At 41.6% G+C, this 19,558-nt stretch overlaps 2 protein-coding genes across 6 annotated transcripts in view; one reads left to right on the forward strand and one right to left on the reverse strand.

Moving 5' to 3' along the window:
* SPIDR (scaffold protein involved in DNA repair) overlaps positions 1–10,031 on the reverse strand; it is a 194,785-nt gene extending 184,754 nt beyond the window's left edge. For 2 of the 5 annotated variants that reach the window (XR_009208127.1, XM_040070761.2), the window contains exons 1-4: positions 6,475–6,555; positions 2,928–3,083; positions 1,941–2,019; positions 308–490 (exon numbers count right to left, since the gene is read on the reverse strand). Coding sequence is in view for 4 of the 5 variants with exons in the window: in XM_040070761.2 (XP_039926695.1) it covers positions 308–490; positions 1,941–2,019; positions 2,928–3,083; positions 6,475–6,522 (466 nt within the window). In the remaining variant the exon portion in view is untranslated. Of the gene's footprint in view, positions 1–307; positions 491–1,940; positions 2,020–2,927; positions 3,084–6,474; positions 6,557–9,966 lie in introns of those variants that run through there. The other 3 variants (XM_040070780.2, XM_040070789.2, XM_040070770.2) reach the window with 2 other exon arrangements.
* Positions 10,032–16,885: 6,854 nt separating this feature from the next.
* The window catches only part of LOC120764082 (ethanolaminephosphotransferase 1-like), a 55,344-nt gene continuing 52,671 nt past the window's right edge, over positions 16,886–19,558 (forward strand). Inside the window, exon 1 of the mRNA XM_040087833.2 lies at positions 16,886–17,004. Within this exon, the coding sequence (XP_039943767.1) occupies positions 16,948–17,004 (57 nt within the window). The 5' untranslated portion in view covers positions 16,886–16,947. The remainder of the gene's footprint in view (positions 17,005–19,558) is intronic.

Genomic DNA, 19,558 nt, shown 5'->3' on the forward strand with positions numbered 1-19,558 from the left:
CTGTGTTCCAAAACGAAAATGCATGGCACAGAAGATGATGCTATCTGCAGCTGCACAGTCTGCCATATCTAGTCAGTAGAGGGAGACAACTGTGCTCCTTTACTCCAAAGTTTAAAGTTTTTGTACATAATTTATGCTAAGAGCTTACTCTATACCCAGATGAAATTTATGGAAAAAAAACCCCAATTGATCTAACCAAAACAGAAATAGATTGTGTCATTTTCTCAGAATAACCTCAAGAATACTTTCATTACAGCACCTGAAACTGACAGAAGGTTTTCTTGTTAAATCTTGCACTTGAACTTACCTTCACTACTTCTGTCCTCTAACAATAAATCATGTCTGCTAGGCGATTCCTCTGTTTTGGAAGCATCACTTTTTTTGCTGTGCAACCTTGGAATCAATGCTTTATTTTCATCATCTGAAAAATCACTGCCACTAGAGGTCCATATTATGTCCTGAGCTTCCTTAGCACTTTCAGCAGCAGCTCCTATGAAAAAGTATTGCAGAGTGTTAGATTGTTACAGAAATGCAGCTTTGTTAAATTTAAAAGTATTAAAAATTAAACTGTACTATTTTTAATGGACAAAATTATAAGTTCTATTACTAGGCATCAGAGATTAATACTGAAGCATTAACTCACCTGTATTTCTTACTCATAAATGCACTATTTTCAGTTTAGTTCTCCACAATAAATGCCAACACTTCATTTTCCACAATGAGGCTACCACTGTGTCCTTCAGCAATGTGAGAACAAGCCAGAACTGTGTGACATTTAGTCCCCCTACACACAGTCCTAATGCTCCTGCACTCCCCCGCATGTACCCTTGCAAAATGCTCAGTGGTTTAAACAAAGACTGTCTTTAGAATTCTGCCTTTGGGAGCTCTCTGACTTTCTCAAGTAACAGGGGAATAAAAGTATTCCATCAGTAGAGATTACTCTTCAGTTTTCTTCTGAGAGGAAAAAAAAAGCCTTCTCAGAGTCGCAAAGCTGGTGTGTTTTTGAAGTAAGACATTTTAATTCAAAATACCTTTCTGCATAATTTTTAATTGTAAAAGCAAGGAGAAAAGGATTCGTGCTTAGCATGGAGCATACAAAACCAGGAAGGCAGAATTTTCCACTTCCTACCATTACTAAAATGTTATAACTGGTGGTTTAGAATTAGGCAGAAGGGACCAGAACAGAAAATCACAACCACATCTCCTGCAATACAGAGTTCTTCTCAGAAATCTAGAACCCCAAAAGGTAAAATAAAAGGCCCAGTAGATCACCTACTTACATCCAACAGAAGCAGCACAGCTGCTGGAGCAAGCAGAAATACAGACAGAAATACAGACCTCCTTCTTTCCTTTCAGCTCAAAAAAAGGAAAGAACTAGAAGGAGACAATAAGTTCTCCTCATCTTTATTCTACCTAAAGTTCCTTTTTTAATGACAATATTAAGCAACTTGGGGGCATACAGAAGACTGTAAAAGCAGGAAGTGGACAAAACTCTGGTTTTCTATCTCATATTTTTCTCATATTTACAAAATATGTGTTCTTTCATGCCTGCTTATCTGCCTAGAAGACAGAATAATTTCATTTTCAATCTATACAGCTAAGGGCTATTTTTCATTCCCTCCTAATAAAAATGTGAAGGATTTAAATATCCTATCCTTGTTATAATACCCACCATATACAGCATTAGTGATGCTTCTTTCACCTTTTCAAAAGCAATAGCTGAGTGCCTGCAGCTTTGCAGAATAAATTTCTGGCACTCTCGGTGAATAGATGAGCCCCACCACAACAGCGAGACACTGTGTGTCTTACCAAAATTAGTTTCTAATTACAGTAACAGAAGAAGAAAACAACCAGTATTTTGAGCCAACTTCTACCCCAATACAGGACAAAATAAAGTAACAATATTCGGACAATGTTAATACAAAACAATCAAAACATACGAGATGCACTTTCAGCAGATGTTAACAGTGGTCCAAGACACTTCTTACTTCTGGATTTCTTATTAGAAGGCCTCTGGGACTATATTAGAATGAGATAGAGATTTAATCACTAAGACATTAAAAATAATTTTAACATATATCAATGTATTCAAAGCTGTTTTGAAATCACCCACCAAAGCTCAGCAGAACAATTCCAAATTAATTTTAAAATCATTTACTAGACTGCAATATAATGAGGTATTAAAGCATGAGAACAGCAACATAAAATCTGAATTTTCACAGATTTAGAAAAAACAAACTTTCTGTGACTATGGCAGAAAACACAAGTGACCCTGAGAAGAACAGGAGCCAGTATTTCCAGCACTAAAATGTCAAAAGTGGGCAGAAACAACATGCTTGATAAAGCATGTGTCCGATTGAAAAGTTACAGAAAGAATTACTTGGTTGCCCTGTCTCTGATTTTACTATTCCTACAAAATATGCAACACTGACTGTTCAGTACCAGAAGAAACAGAAAAGCAGCTTGGGGTCAGCACAAAATACTCTTCATTCAGAGCTGGCTCAACAAGCAGGATTTTCTACACGTAACTCACTATTGCAAACACATTATTTAGGTCCAGCAAAAAAATCTTCAGATGTAAGCAACAGTATTTTTGTTCCATATTTTTCAGGAAATGTAGCACTCCATCCCACATGTCAAATTACTTCTGCATCCTTCAGTGTATTATTAAAATTTTCTAAGTGATAAGGGCTATCTAGCACACAACATATTTACTTATGCTCAGCAAGTTACACTAAGAAGTTAGGACAATGTCCTTAAGTAACTGTGCTTTCCATTTTTTCTCTCTTTTGACAGTTGCAACAATATGCTGTTAGTTTGGGAACAACACCAAAAAAAAAAAAAGGCAACATCTTATTATTCAGTCAAGCATGGAAATTCACTGTCAGTTTGCATCTCTTTGTTACACCACTAAGGCAGCATTTTACCTCCAGCACTGAAGTGCTCTGAAAACCATCCCCACACCTAAGCCACGCATTGGAAATTGAAGCAGCAGACACTGATGTTCTGATATTTGTCTTTTTCAGACGCAGGGGTGTCTCATCTGGGAATGGTGTGCATTCTGCATTCCAAAGTCTCTTCCGCTAGAAAAAGAAAAAACAAACCCATTAAAATCACTGTGTAGACATAATCAATTTCAAGTTACATTTACTTAATCTAGGTTGTCCCTAGTATTTTCTGAATGCTTACAGACAAATTCTAGTTTTTAATAAGCTCAGGAAGAAGTCTCAAGCATTTGCAAGTATCTTTTATACAGCACTAAATTATAATATCACCACCAATATCAGGGGCAAATTAAATTTTTGATAAGTACACTTTCTGTTTGTCTAAGTTACAGCTCATAGTACCTGACAGCTGCTCAGTGAAGCTGAAAATATTATGCTACACAGGAACAGCTCACTAAAATACACTTTAACTAAATAATGCCTTCAAAGTCATATTTAATCTGATTTAATTTTGTTTATGCAGGAGGTCACAGTAGGTATCACTATACAGTTCACCATTAAAAATAACCAATCAACCAAAAAAACCCCACCCCAGACTCTTTCAGTTGTAAGAATTACATTTATTCTCACAACCATTACCCCACCAACAACGTTGCCTTCCCCTTACACGGGATGCCGGAAGTAATTTGGATTATTAGATAACTCATGAAACAGGATGCTGATTAGCATCCAGTGCTAATTTCATACAAGAGATTGTAGCATCTGAAAATAGCTGAAGATGAGAAAATTGCCTTTTATCACATCCAAAGCTATCTCTCGGATTCAACACCAGTTTACACATAGAAATTGAACTTGAGCACGATAAACATCTTATCCTACTGTGCTACTGAGACTTATCTTAGAAAACACTGACTGTATCATCTGAGTATGTCTGTCTTCTTTTGATATACCTTCTCTCAAGCACCTACAGTTCCTACCTACAAATAATTATTACTCAAAAAATAAGTTCATCAGCACACACATTTTTTGCCAGGCTGGTCAATCAGAACTATAACATACACGTCAAACATACACACAACAAAAAAAACCTGAAAAGTAGAATAACAGAATATCCTGAGTTGGAAGGGATCCACAAGCATGACAGAAGCCCCATTCCTGGCCCTGCATAGCCCCAAGAATCACAGCTATGTGCCTGAGAGTACAAGCATTTGGCACTTTTTGTCCATTTTGTAAATGGCAATATTTGTTTTCCATGGGTTTTTTCCAATGCTCTTGAAATGAAACAAGCAGTTTCCAAAAGCATAAAGTGAGCAGCATCCTACTTCATCCTTCCAGTCACACAGTCCTGCTGGGCATGGTAAGAAGACAGAGCAAAACAAATGCACCTTGCAGTTTCCACTGATGATAAGTGACCCTGCTTAGAGCCTCTTCTAAAACTGCTGGGGGTATTTACACCCCAAAGCACCTACTCATTATCACCAAAGTCAAACTGTCCCCATAACCAGTCCCACAAATATATGAAAGGTATAATATCGAATCTCGAATCTCACATGGTATTAAATGCAGAATCAACAGTGCTTTGGTAAGGACACAACGTCAGGTAAGGAAACAACAGCAGTTTAACAAAAAAAGTTAACATTATGACACAAAGAATGAAAACACTGCTTCCCTCCCAGTGAAGATGCTGGCCCAAGCCTCAGTTTTCAGAGTGCTTAGACAGGAACCTCTACATTGGGCTGTCCTCTTTGCAAATGCTTCTGATGGTTTTTAACCTTAGTCAGTGCTTATCTGCCTGGTTTTGTAGCTTGTAGAAGATTTTGCCAGATACATTTTGCAGACAAACACAGTATCAATGAAGTTCACCTAAGCTTATTTCTTGAATGAGACACTCCAGTTTTGAGGAACACATATCTGTGCTAACAGCTTGCAAGCAGATTTACAGGACACCACTTCTGATGGTCAGCTAGAAGCAGAAATGGTTGCAAATAAGTGAAAAAGAAATGCACACCATTGCACACTCAAAGTTTTGCATGAAATAGGCTTTGTAATATACTTCTGTTGTTAGGAAGCTTAATAAACAGTTATTCTCTGTTAAGTCTCTCATTCACATTATTCTTAAAATCATGGCATTTCCTGACATACAGCAAACCTCAATGTCTCTATGATGTGCACAAGAAATGGAATGAAGAAACAGTGTGACGTAAGAGGCAGGGGATGAACAGGAGAATGTGGCAGCTGAGACATGGCCACGGCTGCTCAACTGCCGTGATTTGGGAAGGGAACACCATACAAAAATCAGCAGGATAAAGGCTACATGTAACTCCCTCTCCCTAAGTAAGAAGGGTTAGGGTGCATATACAAAAGATATGCTTACAGGCAACAAGGTTTAAAAATGCAGACTGAGTAGAACAAATAGCTGCGTTTATGCTTATATGGCTACACTTCTATTTAGGGTGCTATGTGAACTTGCACTAGAAGTGACTTTTAAACAACTGAAATTCAGAGCACTAGACAGTCATGGCTGTGATAGGCAAAAAGACTTTTCTCAATTAATGACTTAACAGCAGAAGAGTTTTATTTAATCCTGCACTTCCATACCCTGACTAAAGGCAGGGCTGCTCAGGTTTTCAGAGCAGCACTTCAGAGCTGTCTCAGGGCAGGCGGTTCCATGACAAACCAGAAACAACTGGAGTTGCCTCTTCCCCTTCTTCCCAAGCACTTGGCACTCGCTAGACTCTGTGCAGACCCAGCAATGATGAAACAAATGGTCAGAAAACTTCTTTAGGAAGAAGCACTTGTTATCTACAGCTGGTGCAGCAGCAGAAGAAAGCATACGAGTGGCTTTCCAGCCACTGCTTGACACCATGTCAGCTTAATTACAACCTGAAGAGCCATCGGTACCGCTGACGGACCTGGTTAATTGGCTCTTTGTTTCACCTTGCATCCGGCTCCCCAGATTCAAGAAAATCTGAGAGTTTCTGCTACCGCCACACAGAAATTTATAGCCACTACAATCACTGAGAAAACCTGAAAATAGTCCCCAAAGTCCCAAACCAAGAAAGTAAAGAAATACATTCTTTATATGAGATTGTCTCCAGCTACTGCAAATTCTGGCAGACACCACTTGGAAGGATACAAAAGAGAAGGACTTATGATCCTTGATACTGACAGCAGTGCCTTTGAGTTCATGTTTTTAATACAAATATTTTGCCACCAATTCCTACATCCTAGATCATCTTAAAAAAACAAAACAAAAAAAAAAAAAAAACCACCACACCCCCCAAAAAACTAGACCAAATTATCCCAGCCCAAACTCTTTGTCAATTTGAATCTCTCTGTATAAATATTTGATACGAATGCAAGAAACTGGACCTACAGCTTCAATCCACAATTACTGATTACTGAGAGGGCCTCAGAGCAGGTGGAAGGGAGCTGAGAGCAGCCTGCAGGGCCTCTCTTTGGCTCCAGATACAGTGGGAACAGTGCCAGTGTTGGGGACAGCACTGTCACCCTTCCCCTGCAAAGCCACCTTGGCACGGAGGGGCGGTGTCCAAGGACTTCTGTCACAGGAATACATCTGCTGACGTGCAGAAATGGCAAGTTTTAAAGGCTCTTTGCTTCTGCTCCAGCCTGCTTCAAGGCAGCAGATAAACTAACATTTTAAGAAACTTACTTCTCAAAAATAAATATTTATAATGAAGCTAATCTGAAGGCTGTGTTGTTCCCAAAGAAATGCAGCAACAACTGAGAGTTCTTTTAATCCTGATTCTCAAGGTTAATTATCTCTTTCTTTTAATCTGAAATAAAAACAGGGCACACAAAAAATAACTTGTGTAACTTACTGAAGGAATGAATGAAGTGTCTAGAAACAAGGTATTGGAATTAAAAAAAATAAAAATCATCATATCAGGCTCAAAAGAGCTAGAGCATGTAGACCTGCCATACACCACAAAATCAAGATTTACTGCAAAACAGAGTCAGGCAAAGAACCTTGTAAATTGTGTAAAGCATCAGAAGCCAAAATATGACCTCTGAAATTTTGAGTTAAAAAGGTGAAGGCTAGGATGGCTACCTCGTATAGAAATTGCCTTGAAGTCTGTTCCCAAAAGCATTGCATTTTGTCTCTGGAGCAGTTCCTTCTAAATTAGTGAAAAAAAATTGAGTTACTCCTGTTGGCACTAGAGGAATTAAGACCAAGCCTTCCTCATAAATGGCATAGCAAGCAACTTTACTGCATTACTCCTTCAGTTATTTCCAGTGAGATAAAGGTAAGTCAGCCTACATGGGTGCAGGTGTGAGGAAAAGGGAAGTACTGTCTGAAAAAAACCACAAAAAATCAGAGTGATTACATAACAGACTACTGCAAGTATGGGGCTGGGGTGTTGGATTTGACCTAGAAATAGATGCTCTTGTCTAGACCATCTCCACTCAACCGATCTGTGTGGTTATTTATGCCCAGGACTTGTTACCCAGACACATCCTTTATAAAGTCACTGGGACCATATGCTCAAAGGCTACTCACTACAGGTCCTTTACACTCCAGACAATCCCACTTCTTTGGGGCTACTCCAAAAACCATGGGAAGAAACCCAGAAGTACACGACCTAATATATTATCTACCTCATATGCAAGTGTCTTTGACACATCACCTTCTCTAACACAAAAAGCAACATAAGCTGAAGGAGAAAACTAGTGATAAAACATTTTACCACATGAACTCCTCCTGCTACTGGCTCTCAAATGAGAAAATTAGTCACATCACTTAAGCATCAGTCAAAGTATTCAAATACAGCTGTTACATTCTTCCTGAAGAGAGAAGAAAAAAGAAGAATTGAAAATCACAGCTCCAGTTGCCAGAGAATTTTCACGTTTTTTAAAAAAACCTGAAGGGAGCAATAACATAAAAGTACGCAAATATCAAACACTGACCAACAGCCATCCTCTTCTTTCACCTTTGTTCTCATGGGTTCCATGCAAAAGTACTCCAACTAAAACACTTTAACTTGTGGATTTCAAAAGTCCAGTTTCAAGACAGTACAAAAACAAATTTGACAACAGGCACCTAAGTTTCAGCAAAACGCCGTATTCATGATACTGAGTTCCTAAAAGAGTAACTACTGTTTTCAGTGCCTAGGTAAAAAAATAAAGGTCTAATTTAATGAGAAAACATCCTTGCATTTTAAATTCTCAAGTGAGGCTTCAAATAAAGGTTGCAGCTTTAAAGTACTGGTACGTATTTTTTCCAGCAAAGATTGGTTTTTTATTCTTATGAAAATCAGTACACATATTTTCCAAAGATGATTCACAAGAACATGTGTGGTCCCTAGAAAGGTCCTCATCAAGTTGTAATCATTCATTTAAAAAAAAAAAAAAAAATCGATGTATGATCAGAGTCAATGACAGCAATGATAACCTGCCATTCCATATTCCTTCTAATCTCATGGTAAAGAAATATTAAAACCAAACTAAAATCTTAAATAATTTTCCCATTGCTATTGATGTATGAGACCAGAATTTTAAAAACACACTTTCAAAACCTTTCTTTGTGCTCATGATTTTTATTACACTAAATGAAAAACTATTCTCAGTGACTTAGACTGACATGTATGAGATTACAATTTGAATGTCAGGCTTTTTTAACCTACACATCCTTCTTAAAGCAAGAGTATAAATTATTATAAGCCTACATTGAAAAAAAATCCCAAAAACCCTCTCATGGAATAAGAATACTATTGGAGTATACTTTTTATTAGCAACTAGTGCCAACTAGTTAGAAATTGGCAATCTGTGAAAGCAGTTAAAGCAGAAGTATTTTAGAAAAGCTTACACAAAAATAAGTTATCCAAAATGTTTAGGATATAATAAGAGTATCACACCTTTTTGTTACGTCTCAGGTTGGCATGGGTTTTTAACCAGTTTAATTAATCATCAGCAAGTGGGGAGGACTGCTCTATTTTCCTTTGATCAGTGTAAGTTTTCATTCGTAAAGTAACAAGGAACATTGTCAGCAAAAGGAGTTACTATTATGACAGGCTGTTAGCACATTGCAACAACAGTTGGTTAAATCTTGTTTCAGCTAAGTGTGCACTTTTTCACTAGAAAAGAACTTAAAACCTTTCAGAAGAAAACATATATAGTGTCAGTACTACCGGTTAATTTATGTGAAGCATAGTAGGTTATTTTTAAGCTCGCTGTTGACATTTTCTTCCATTAAAATTTATTTTAAAGGTGCTTGTATTTAAAAAGCGGTTGAACACGCCCACCGGTACAGACAAAACTCTTTGTTAATTCGGGCGTTTGTCAACTCTATTTGTCAGCTCTATATATCAAACAACACTTGCAGTCCCTTTCAGCAGTACCTCAAAATTAGCCTAAGCACGGCTAATCAGAGCCAGCACATCCTAACTGCCCCTCTTCGGGGAACATCCAATGCGCCGAGCAAAGGAACAGAAAAACAGCTCGGGGCGCTTCGCCTCCCTCCGCTCCCAGACATGGAAGCGAAGCTGCTCAAAACAGTATCAATCCTGGCCCATTCCCCCAACTCTCTTTTCCTCTCAAGTTTTACTCTCCCTGCACTCTTCCCCGACTGCCGTGTAAGAAGGCCGAGCTCCCCGCTCCCCTCGGCGCAGCTGTGCCACGATGGATTTCACTGTCAGCGTTGCGCAACCGCGCACACCAGGAACGCGGGGAAGGGCCCGTGCTCCCGCCCCGCGTTCCAGCGTGGCGGGTTCCCTCACACAAGTACCGCCTCGGAGCCGGATATGAAAGGGCGGCGAGGGCACAGCGCGGCGGCCGCTGCTCTGCCGCCACCACCACCATCACCAGCACCGCCACCACCACCGCCCACCCCCGCGCCCCTCGCAGCGGGGCCGGGAGGCGCAGCTGGCCGGCGGCCGGGGCGCACGGCAAGGCCGCCGCGAAAAGGGCGAGGAGCGCCACGACTCGGCCCTGCGGGGCGGCCGGGGCGGCGTTCCCCGGCGCGGCCGAGCCCCTTCTCCTCCCGCCCCGCCGCCGCCGGTACCTTCCCGCCGGGCATCGCCCCCGGCGCGGCGCCGCGTCCCCGGTCACGTGGCAGGGGAGCACCGGGGGGCGGGGCCGAGGGAACCCCCGGCCCGCGCCCGCCCTTTGCAGCTTTGGCGCCGCCGGGGCCGCGGCTCCTGATTGGGCGGGGCGCGGGTGACGTAGGGGCGGGGCGGAGCTCCCGGGAAGCGCGGGCGCGGTGCGCGCGCCGGGGGCGGGCCCGCTGTGGGATCGCCCCTCCGGAGCCGGCAGGGATTCATCCCGTGCAGGGATTTCCCGGCAGGAAACGCCGCCGCTGGCACCGGCTCCCTCCTGCCCTCCTTGCCGAGCTGCCCCGAGACCCCAGGCGGAGCGGGGTCGTCTGTTCTCCGCCCAGGACGGGGGCTGAGTTGGCAGCGCTGATTTTTGAGGGGATGTGCGGAGAGCGACGTCTGTCCTTCTCTGAAGAGAAGTTTTTCAACCTGCGCATCCCTCACGACAGCCAAGGTCACTCGTGCATCCTTCGTTATACCCAGGTTCACTCAGAAGTAAATATCAAATGAATGTTTAACACCACAAGGAAAGAAAGCGCAGGGATGGAAACTCTGGCTAGACACCTAAGCAAGCTACCTCTAAACACAAGGCTCTCTATGAAAAATACGTTTGCTATTACACCATTAAATAATTTTTTTTTTTAACTTCCTAAGCAAAAAGTAGCCTGATAAATTTACTGACCAAAAGAGTAATGCCAATGCCAAGATGTAGACTTGGGACTGAAACTGCTTTGTGTAGATGTTCTCTTCCCTAAAATAAGTAGCAGCTAACAGAAGGAAAAAAAGGCTGATCACATTTGCAAATGTTTTACTGGTGCAAGTGGCAACACTGGCAGAAATGGGACCGATAGATTATTTTTGTATTGCTTATTGCATGTTCTTGACAAGGTCACCTTGGCTGACAGTGCTGCTGTTGAATACAAGTAATAGTAAACAGTCTTTGTAAAACAAGGTAGTTGTATCTCATAGCTTAATTAGAATTTATTAAGTACTTATATTTAGATAAAAGGTACTGCATGGCTGCATTTTTATTGTTGAACCCTAATTACATATATCCGTCTACAGTTCAGTTTGTTTTTTTTCCAAAGCACCCTATGGCAAATACCCATCTGGCATTCCCTTTATAAAACTGCCACTAATTAAAGTGGATTTTGCAAACAGAAGAGCCAGAAACATCATCATGCAAACCCTGTACTGCCTTTGATTTTTATGTTCAAAACAGAATTAAAAGCACTGAGTTCTCATCCTTCCAAAAATTTGCAGTATTTCTTCTGAAATTACCAGACTGACAAATTAATTTTATTATATATCCTCAAGGTAGTTTTCTTTGAAAAAGTATGTTATTGCACTACTTAGCTAAATAATCTTAAGTTAGAGCTAAACTACAGAGAAATGGACCACAGAAGTCTGGTCTGCTTTAGTGAGTGTATTTTTTCTATACGTAAATGCCTTCCAAGGATTCCAAGGCGCTCACACCTTGGGAGGAACTTCCTTCTATAGAATCCCAAGAAGGTGACCCAATCTATATTTTCCTTTTATTTGTTTCTGTGTTCTTCACAAACAGGTTCTGAAATGACATGGAAGTAGAGGAAGCATGTGAGAAAACCACCGTATATATTAGGAACTAAAACAGAACTGCAACTTTTTTAAAAACAGTGTCTCTGTTTCATTATTAGAAATAATGTGAAGGAAGAATAATGAAAGCCAAGCTTCTTGACAAAAGCTTAACTTTCATAATACCACTATATTATCCTTCAAGTCTGTTAAAAACTTCTGTGCATTATATTTTGGAAGCAATAATTAACGCAATTGATTGTTTTTTTAAGAACTGGCTTTTCAACTACATATACAAGCGTATCTGTCTTTTCACAGGCTTAAGTAATAGTTTGAGTTCATAATCTGATATACTGATTGTATGTGCACTCAGGATCAAATCTACTGCTGCTCAGGGAACATTAAGAAATTATGTACTTTTTGTATTTTTGTTGCATGGAAATTCTATGAAAACTATAAAATTTTTGTTAGTAATAAAAATTGATTTTGTGAAATCCAGAAAAAAGGGCATTTTTTTGTTGGCGGTGCAGTTGATTACACCAGTGTTCCTTAATCTGCGTGCAGAGAGAACTCTTTCAAAGAAACAAAATGTATTTTATACAGATGAGTTAAAGAGAAAGAAGTTTAAATTACTGAAGTTTAGAGCACTTTTTTTATATTGATTGAATGTCCCCATCCTTCATTCTAATATGGGTTTATGGATTCATTTCCTCTTACAGAGCATTAAGCTAGAGCTTTAAAAGCTTTCCAGGGTACAAAGTCTGGTACAGACAATGTCAAATTCAAGCACAGAGAAAGGTTTTTGGCTTTAGTCATTTCTTCAGAAAAGTTTTAAAAGTCACAAGTATCCCAGACAGTGAACTGGGATGAAGTAGATGGGGAAAAACCTCATCAAATATGTTAGAGTCTGTCTTTCAGGCTCAGATAGGTTTTCGTGAGTTTGTCAGGCAAGAGGTGATCCAAAAGCCTAGGCCAGATACCACGGATCAAAATGTAGATACAAAATAACGTTTTCTTATGCAGACTGTGTTGCAGTTTGATTATTCCAGGCTTTCTAAGGTCTTCTTAGGAAACAACATGAAACACTTAAATCTTTTTAATCCTCGAGCTGCAACGTCAGTTCCACTTCAAATTAAACTGCGCTGTTTCACAGTACAGCGCATCGCTATGCTGAGGCAAGCTGTAAACTGCGGAAGAAATGGGAAACCCCTCCCCACAAAACCCCTCAGGGGACGCCAGATTGCAGCGAATCAAAGAGTCAAGTTCTAACATTCACACAAATTAAAAATTAATAGCCGATCGTTTAAGAATCAAAAGAAAAAAAGGGAAAAAAAAAAAAAAAAAAAGGTTTTAAATGAATCAGCAGGCCCAGGAAGCCTCGCTTTAGCAGCCACTGCCCCGGGGCCATAAAGACGTGAGGGGCTCCCGCCCCTGCAGTGTCCCGGCTGCCGGCTGGCGCGGAGCGGCTGCACGCCGCGCCTCAGCCAGCCCGTCCCAGCTCCGAGTGCCCCCCGTGGCATCTTGCACTGGCTGACAATTTTGTCTCCTGCTATTTCTCTGTGTCAGTGCTATAAGAGGAATGCGAGTACGTAACTTTCTGACAGACACTAACATTTGGGAAACGTATTTGCCTACTTTTTATGAGATGCCTCTGTTGTTTAATGAGGTAAGTGCAAATAAAATAATGTTTTCCGAGCTGAAACTGAACATCTATCATAAAAGTACTCTCTTCTGGCTCTAGCTGGTGAGAAAAAAATGCAGGCACATATTCAGAGCTGGGAAAAAGTGACATATTTTAAACTTCAATCATTAGACCAGTTTACTCCCATGAAAGTTTTCTCTCTTAATTTAATTCAACAAGATTTAAAATTACTGAGGGGCCTGCACTTTATAACACTGCACTTTATAAGTTTTAGTAACTCTGGATATTGAATTTCTTCTTTTAGGTCTAGTACTAATACTACTTTAGCCTAATCATGACTATGGTGTACCCTTGTGTTGAAGACTTTACAAACACTCCTGGAAAATGCCTTGCCCAAGGGAGAACAGTATGTTAATACATTTGTTCCTTCTTCTACTGCTTTGGCAGCTGGTCATTTTGGGTTTGGTCTCTACAAAATTTCTCTCAGTTTTTTTGGTTTTTTTTTTTTTTTTTACTTCTTGAAGACTGGAATGTGCTATTAGATGCCTTATAGATAAAGACTATTGCATAGCACACAGCTTTAAGGTGGGGAATAAACAAGACGCAAAAAATTATTAAAAGTCCAAGCTGTCATACTAGGCAGTCTTCCCTATCCAAGAAGCTCCATCATTATTAATTTATTATTATAACTTAGAGAGAAAATAATGAAACCCGAGGATGTACTGGGTTATTTATTTATTATTTAAAATTTATATATGTGTGTGTGTGTGTGTGTGTGTGTGTGTGTGTGTGTGTGTATAATTTATTTATTATTTCTTCTGAGCCATCCTGAGCCTTCATCTATTTGGACAAAGAATACAATTTGTCTTCACGTTTGGTTTCTGTTTTTCAAAAAAATACCATTTGAATCTGTAGAAGACCTATCCTTTTAACTTTCTCTTGCCTGTACCAGTGATACAATAGGTCCACTCCTTCAAAATAATAAATTGTTTTCTTCTCAGTACTATGTGTAATTAACAAACAGCATTGAAGACCTGGGAATTCCCTTGCTGATTTCACTGAATTCAAATCTGGCCTTGAATTATTTCCCCCGATCTGCAGAAAGCCATGCTTAGATAACCCTCTTAATAAAGTCTGACCTGTTGCAAATGTTCCAGCCACAGCTGTGAAAAGACTTGAGCTTTTTCTATAGTGGAGGTTAACTGTGCTGTGATCTGGCCTTTTGCCTTAATGCTCATCTCATCCACACTCAAGCTCATGAAATGGAGTCTGGTAATAATACTCATGTGCCAGTTAGAGTTCCTCCTTACTCAGACTACAACTTACTACTCTTCCAGAAAAGAATCAAGGGAATGTGCTGCAGCATTAAGGCTGCTTTCACTGCTCTTCCCAAAGTACTGCATGAAGGACAAACAGCTTGGATCACAGCTCAAACACTTGTCCAGAAAAGAACCCTAAATCACCCCAGATTGAAAAACGTAACCATAGAATAAGTTCTAAACGTGCACGTGGGTATGCATGGAGACAGTGAAAACATCAGGGATGGCAGTAAAATGCATGGCTTGAGCTTGGGTTGCACCTGGGCTTGGCTAGTCTGTGTGCGTGGTCTTAAGGGCCAATCATTCATATGAACTACGATACCTAAATCAAGGAAGTTCCGTAAATCAACAGCTAGCACATCAGTATAATTTCCACAGTATTCTCAAGGCCCCTGTTACTTGTGTCACAGCTTGCTCTGTGACATTCCATACCCATTCACCAGTCTGTTTCCTGCTCTTTAGTACATCTTATGCCGCCTCCTTTGATGTGCTCATTAGCAGACACGGAACATGCTGAAGTACGAGTTCAAGCAATTGCATTTTTACATGTAAGCAAGTCTTTGACATTTCCTGTTTAGTGGAGTATTTATGAGGATTGGTGTGTTGGGTTTTTGTGTGTGTGTGTGTTTCATTGGTCACCAAAATAGTTTTGAGAGAATAGGAAATAAAACTTGTATTCTCTGTCCACTGTATTTATGTATCTTCTGTATCTATATATTCTTGACATAAATCTAGAAGCCTGCAAAGAGAAAAAATACTTCTTTTTTTGCCTGCCTTTTACCTTTCAGAAAAGCAAGCACCTTTTCTAGTACTGTTCATCATACTCCTAATAGCTGTTCAGACAAATTTCTGCTTTCATGTTTGAAGCTTCTACAGTTAGAGTTAAGAAGTGAAAGTGATAATTCTAAAATGCTTTGGCCTGTTTTAGTAACTTACTTGCACTAAATATCTGCAGTGAGTACTGTAGTACAGATGGTGAATCTTTTCTTATGTACCCTTGTAAATTAATCCAGTAGCATAACACAATTTAAAAACATAATAATAACAATGAAGGGGATCCCAAATCAAGTCAGGGTATGAACACTAATTAAAATTAGAGTTGGCTCATGAAAAATACAAGCTCCAAACATTTTAGCTTTCTTAACTGGTATCAAGCTTTTAACACAGTAACCTGAAGCTAAGTATTAAAGTTCTGGATTGTTTTCAAGAGCAGAAGTTCAGCTGCTGCAGCTGAAAGCAGAATGCAGGTATAAGCACATCTCAATTGATTAATGTGTAATTAATAATACAGAACAAAAACCATTGTATACAGTTTGCACTTAACGATCGTAACTTGTATATAATTCCTATCAAACCTGCACAGTTTGTAAAATAACACTGACTCTCACAATACATAAGATGCCTTGTGGGGTGCAAGTAATGGATTTTAATTGATTTGCTTTCTGGATAGATTCCATTCGGTCCATAAAATCTCAGACCCTGATGTGTATTATTTCAACTCTCTCTCCCAGTAGTGTACAGTGAAAGTAACACAAGGTGTCATGCCATATGCTTAAATACGTTTGCAGCTGAAACATTACTCCAGATGTTTTCCAAAGGGTTTTTGTGTGTGTGTGTGTGTGTTTTTGTCATTGTTGTTGTTTGGTTGGTTTGGGGTTTTGTTTATGTTGTTTGGTTTTGTTTATGTTGTTTGTTTGTTTTTGTTTAGTTTGGTGTTTGTGGGGTTTTTTGTTGTTTGGGTGGTTGTGTTTTTTTTTTTTTTTTTTTTTTTAAATTTGGTTTGGTTTGGTTGTTGTTTGTTTGTTTGTTTGTTTGTTTTTTGCCTATACCAGTGCCTCACTTCCCTAGAAATCAGGAGGCGCAGAGTGCTCCGCTGACTGATGTGGTGTGGCAGGCTCCAGTGCAGGTGCAATAAAAAGATACAAGACTCAGATTACCGCTGGAATGCAAATATAAACCTTAATCCTCAGTGTCACCTGTTTCTGAAACACGTTACTTAACATTGTTTGTGTAGTGTTACTTGGCATGTTTTGCATTTGTTACTCAGCATTGTTTTGTATAGCGACTTCACGGGCGCCTCTTCGCGTACTCTGCAAATACGGCATCTTTAACAGACCCGTAGCCAGAAAACCAGTTTGGAGGTGATTCTGCTTCGCGCCTTGGGACCGTGAGATCATTACGGGCGTGTAGTACACGCTGTTGGCGGGCGGGCACCGGAGCACCCTGGAGCCGCGGGGAGCCGCCTGCTCCCACGGGAGCCGCCCGGGACCCAGCCCCGCGGGCACCCGGGTGCGGATGCCCGGAGCCGGGGGCAGGTCCAGCCCGCGGGGCGCGGCCGGGGAGCCGCCCTCCGCCCGCCCCCGGCCCCGCCGCCTCCCTCCTCCGTCCTCCCATCGCTCCCATCCCTCCGTGCCTCGGCGCGGCGTAGGGCGGCGATGTGGCGGTGGCGGTACGTGAGCGGCCGGCAGCTGCACGGCTTCCGACACTACAAGGTAAAGAGCGGCCCCGGGGCCGGGAGGGTGGGCGGCGGACCGTCCTCCCCGGGTCGCGTCTCTGGGCTGCGGAGCGCTCCGCTCCGAGCGGCTGGATCCCAGCCCAGCCCCGCCGTGCGTGCGGCCCCGGCCGGCCGGGCCGTACCTCCGCCGCCGGAGGGTCCGCGGGGTTCCGCCTGTGCCCGCGGGGGGATGTCCCGCACCCCCACCTGTGCCCGCCCGCGCCCGGCCCGGCTCTGGTCCGTGCGTGCCCTGGGCAGCAGCTGCGAGTTCGCGGGGTGGCAGGTCTCGGTGGAAGCAGAGTGAACTGGGTTTCCAGAGAGTATCAACGTCTCTAAAAGCTCTGCCCGTTTTAGAGCTGCGTGGTTTTGGAGGTATCCGGTGTTTCTGTAAGAAAGCGTGCATTGATGCTGCTTGTCTGGCTGTCTGCAGAGCCTTCGGACACAAGAACGCTCTGGCACTGATATAAGAAAGCCGAGAGGGGGAAAAGAAAAACTTACTTTAAATAATTTGAACTAAACCTCATACTTGCAAATAACTGGCATGCAGAATCCCAATAAATGGGTGAATCATTAGATTTGAATTTACCAGTGTTACGTCATGGACTTTGGAGTTACAGGGGATGCAGTACAGAGGATCATTCAGGTTTGCTCCAGCTGAGATGCAGGTGTCTGAAATGGGCCATGCCACCCTGTTCACACGCCCTCACCCCATTCCCCATGGAAATCAGGGAGGGCATGCCTGGTTCTACCAGCACAACACCTAGCCTTTTATTTTATCTTCAGTTTCTCAAAGCAGCCTGTACGCCATGCTCCCCAAGATTCTTGCCTTCTCGCTCTTACCATGCACCTTCCCAGGCTAGACTCCAGCTAGGGTGTTCAGCTTTTCCTGGTTCCTATCAAGCCCTTCTCTTCCCTGGGGCAGCAGCTCTGCCTGTTCACCTCAGCTGGAATGAAGGTGGAGGAACTGTGGCTTCGAGAGTGTTCTCCTGGTTGCTTCCTAGGAACTTGTTTTGCACAGCAGCTCGTTAAAATGTACCAGCCTGCTTGTGTGTCTCCAGTGTGAGTGGGATAAAACATTCTGCAAGCTGCCTCTGGCCACAGGGCGTGAGTTGCACAGGTCTGTGCTTGAATGGTGGAGCCTCAGTCTTGCCTGAGATAGTAGTAGGAAAAATAAAAAGCTATTTTTAGCATAAACGGACATTGTTATTTAAGAAACTTTCCTGAATTATTTGAGTTCATAGTACAAATACAGGGAACGCTTGTATTAAATTCTTTCTTATCACTTGAATGAAAATATCTTCAAACAAGTGCAGATGAGGAATAATCAAAACAACGTTCTTTTAAAAAGCTGTAATAGTTGTGCTATACTTATGATTTACATGGCAAATGATTACCAGTAGACAGAATCAAGTATCAAATAATATCATTTGAATATATTGGTTTCTCAAGAGCATTGCAAAGAAACTACGTAGGGTAATTTTCTTAACTATAAGAATCAGCTAACACAGATATTTAAGAAGTATCGGTTCTACTGTATTCTGAAAAAAAATCCTAGTAAGTGCAGGCTTTAGAAAGATGAAATCAAATGGTTTTCTGTTACCTGAGGTGACTTGTGACTGGGATATCTTGGAAATAAATAAACCCAAATGGCACAGGTTTCACACAGAGAAGTACAGCTAACATGAGGTTGGTGCTGCTGAGCTGGTCAGGTATCTGCATCATTTTCCTGGTGCTCCAGGTTGCAGGAGGACCTGACAGGTGATGGCAGCTCTCCCTGTTCCTAAATGCTGCTCACAGTGGATTAAAGTACTCAAAAAATACAAAAAGAGTGCAGCAAGGAGACACTAATCACTACCACAATCTCTTCACCTTCCCATACCTAGGGCTGCCACAACCACGACTTTGTTCTCACCACCTCCCAGGCCTGACACATGCTCTCCAACCTCCTGTTGCCCTCTGGCTGCCACCTCCTCCCCTTCAGCCTAGGGCCTTACTGCATCCTGCTCCTCCAGCTTCCCAGCCCTTCAGAGGAGATTGCTGCTTCCTTTGCTGCCTGCTCCACAGGCGCTAAACTCTCATCACTGCACCCAGCACACACGGGTTGCCTCTTCTTACAACCTCCTGGCAATTGCTGCACTGTGCATTCTGGTGAACCCAGTTCCGGGGTAGTGTGGAGGGATATGTGTGCTGGCCCTGTGAAGAACTAGGTAATCTCTGAAAGGATCTGTGAACATACAGATTGATCCAATATTGAGCTAAAACAATGTATTGCTTCTGGACTTGAGGCATGCATAGAAAACTTTAGCTTGAGTGGCATCCATCTCTCTGTTGCACATCACACTGCAGCGTTGTACTCACAGTAGTATTAGTGGCTTAACATACTCCACACTTTGCAGAATTTATCTGCTGAGTGTAACGCAGCTTAAAAAAATAATTTGTGTAATCAACTCCTTTTGTAAAGGTAAATACGGCCTGGAAAAAAAAATGCTGTTCAAATTTCAAAATTTTCACACAGCTGAATTCATTTCTCTGCCATGAATGCTCCAATTGTA

Source organism: Hirundo rustica, chromosome 1 (genome assembly GCF_015227805.2).
Source record: "Hirundo rustica isolate bHirRus1 chromosome 1, bHirRus1.pri.v3, whole genome shotgun sequence".
NCBI classification, from domain to species: Eukaryota; Metazoa; Chordata; class Aves; order Passeriformes; family Hirundinidae; genus Hirundo; species Hirundo rustica.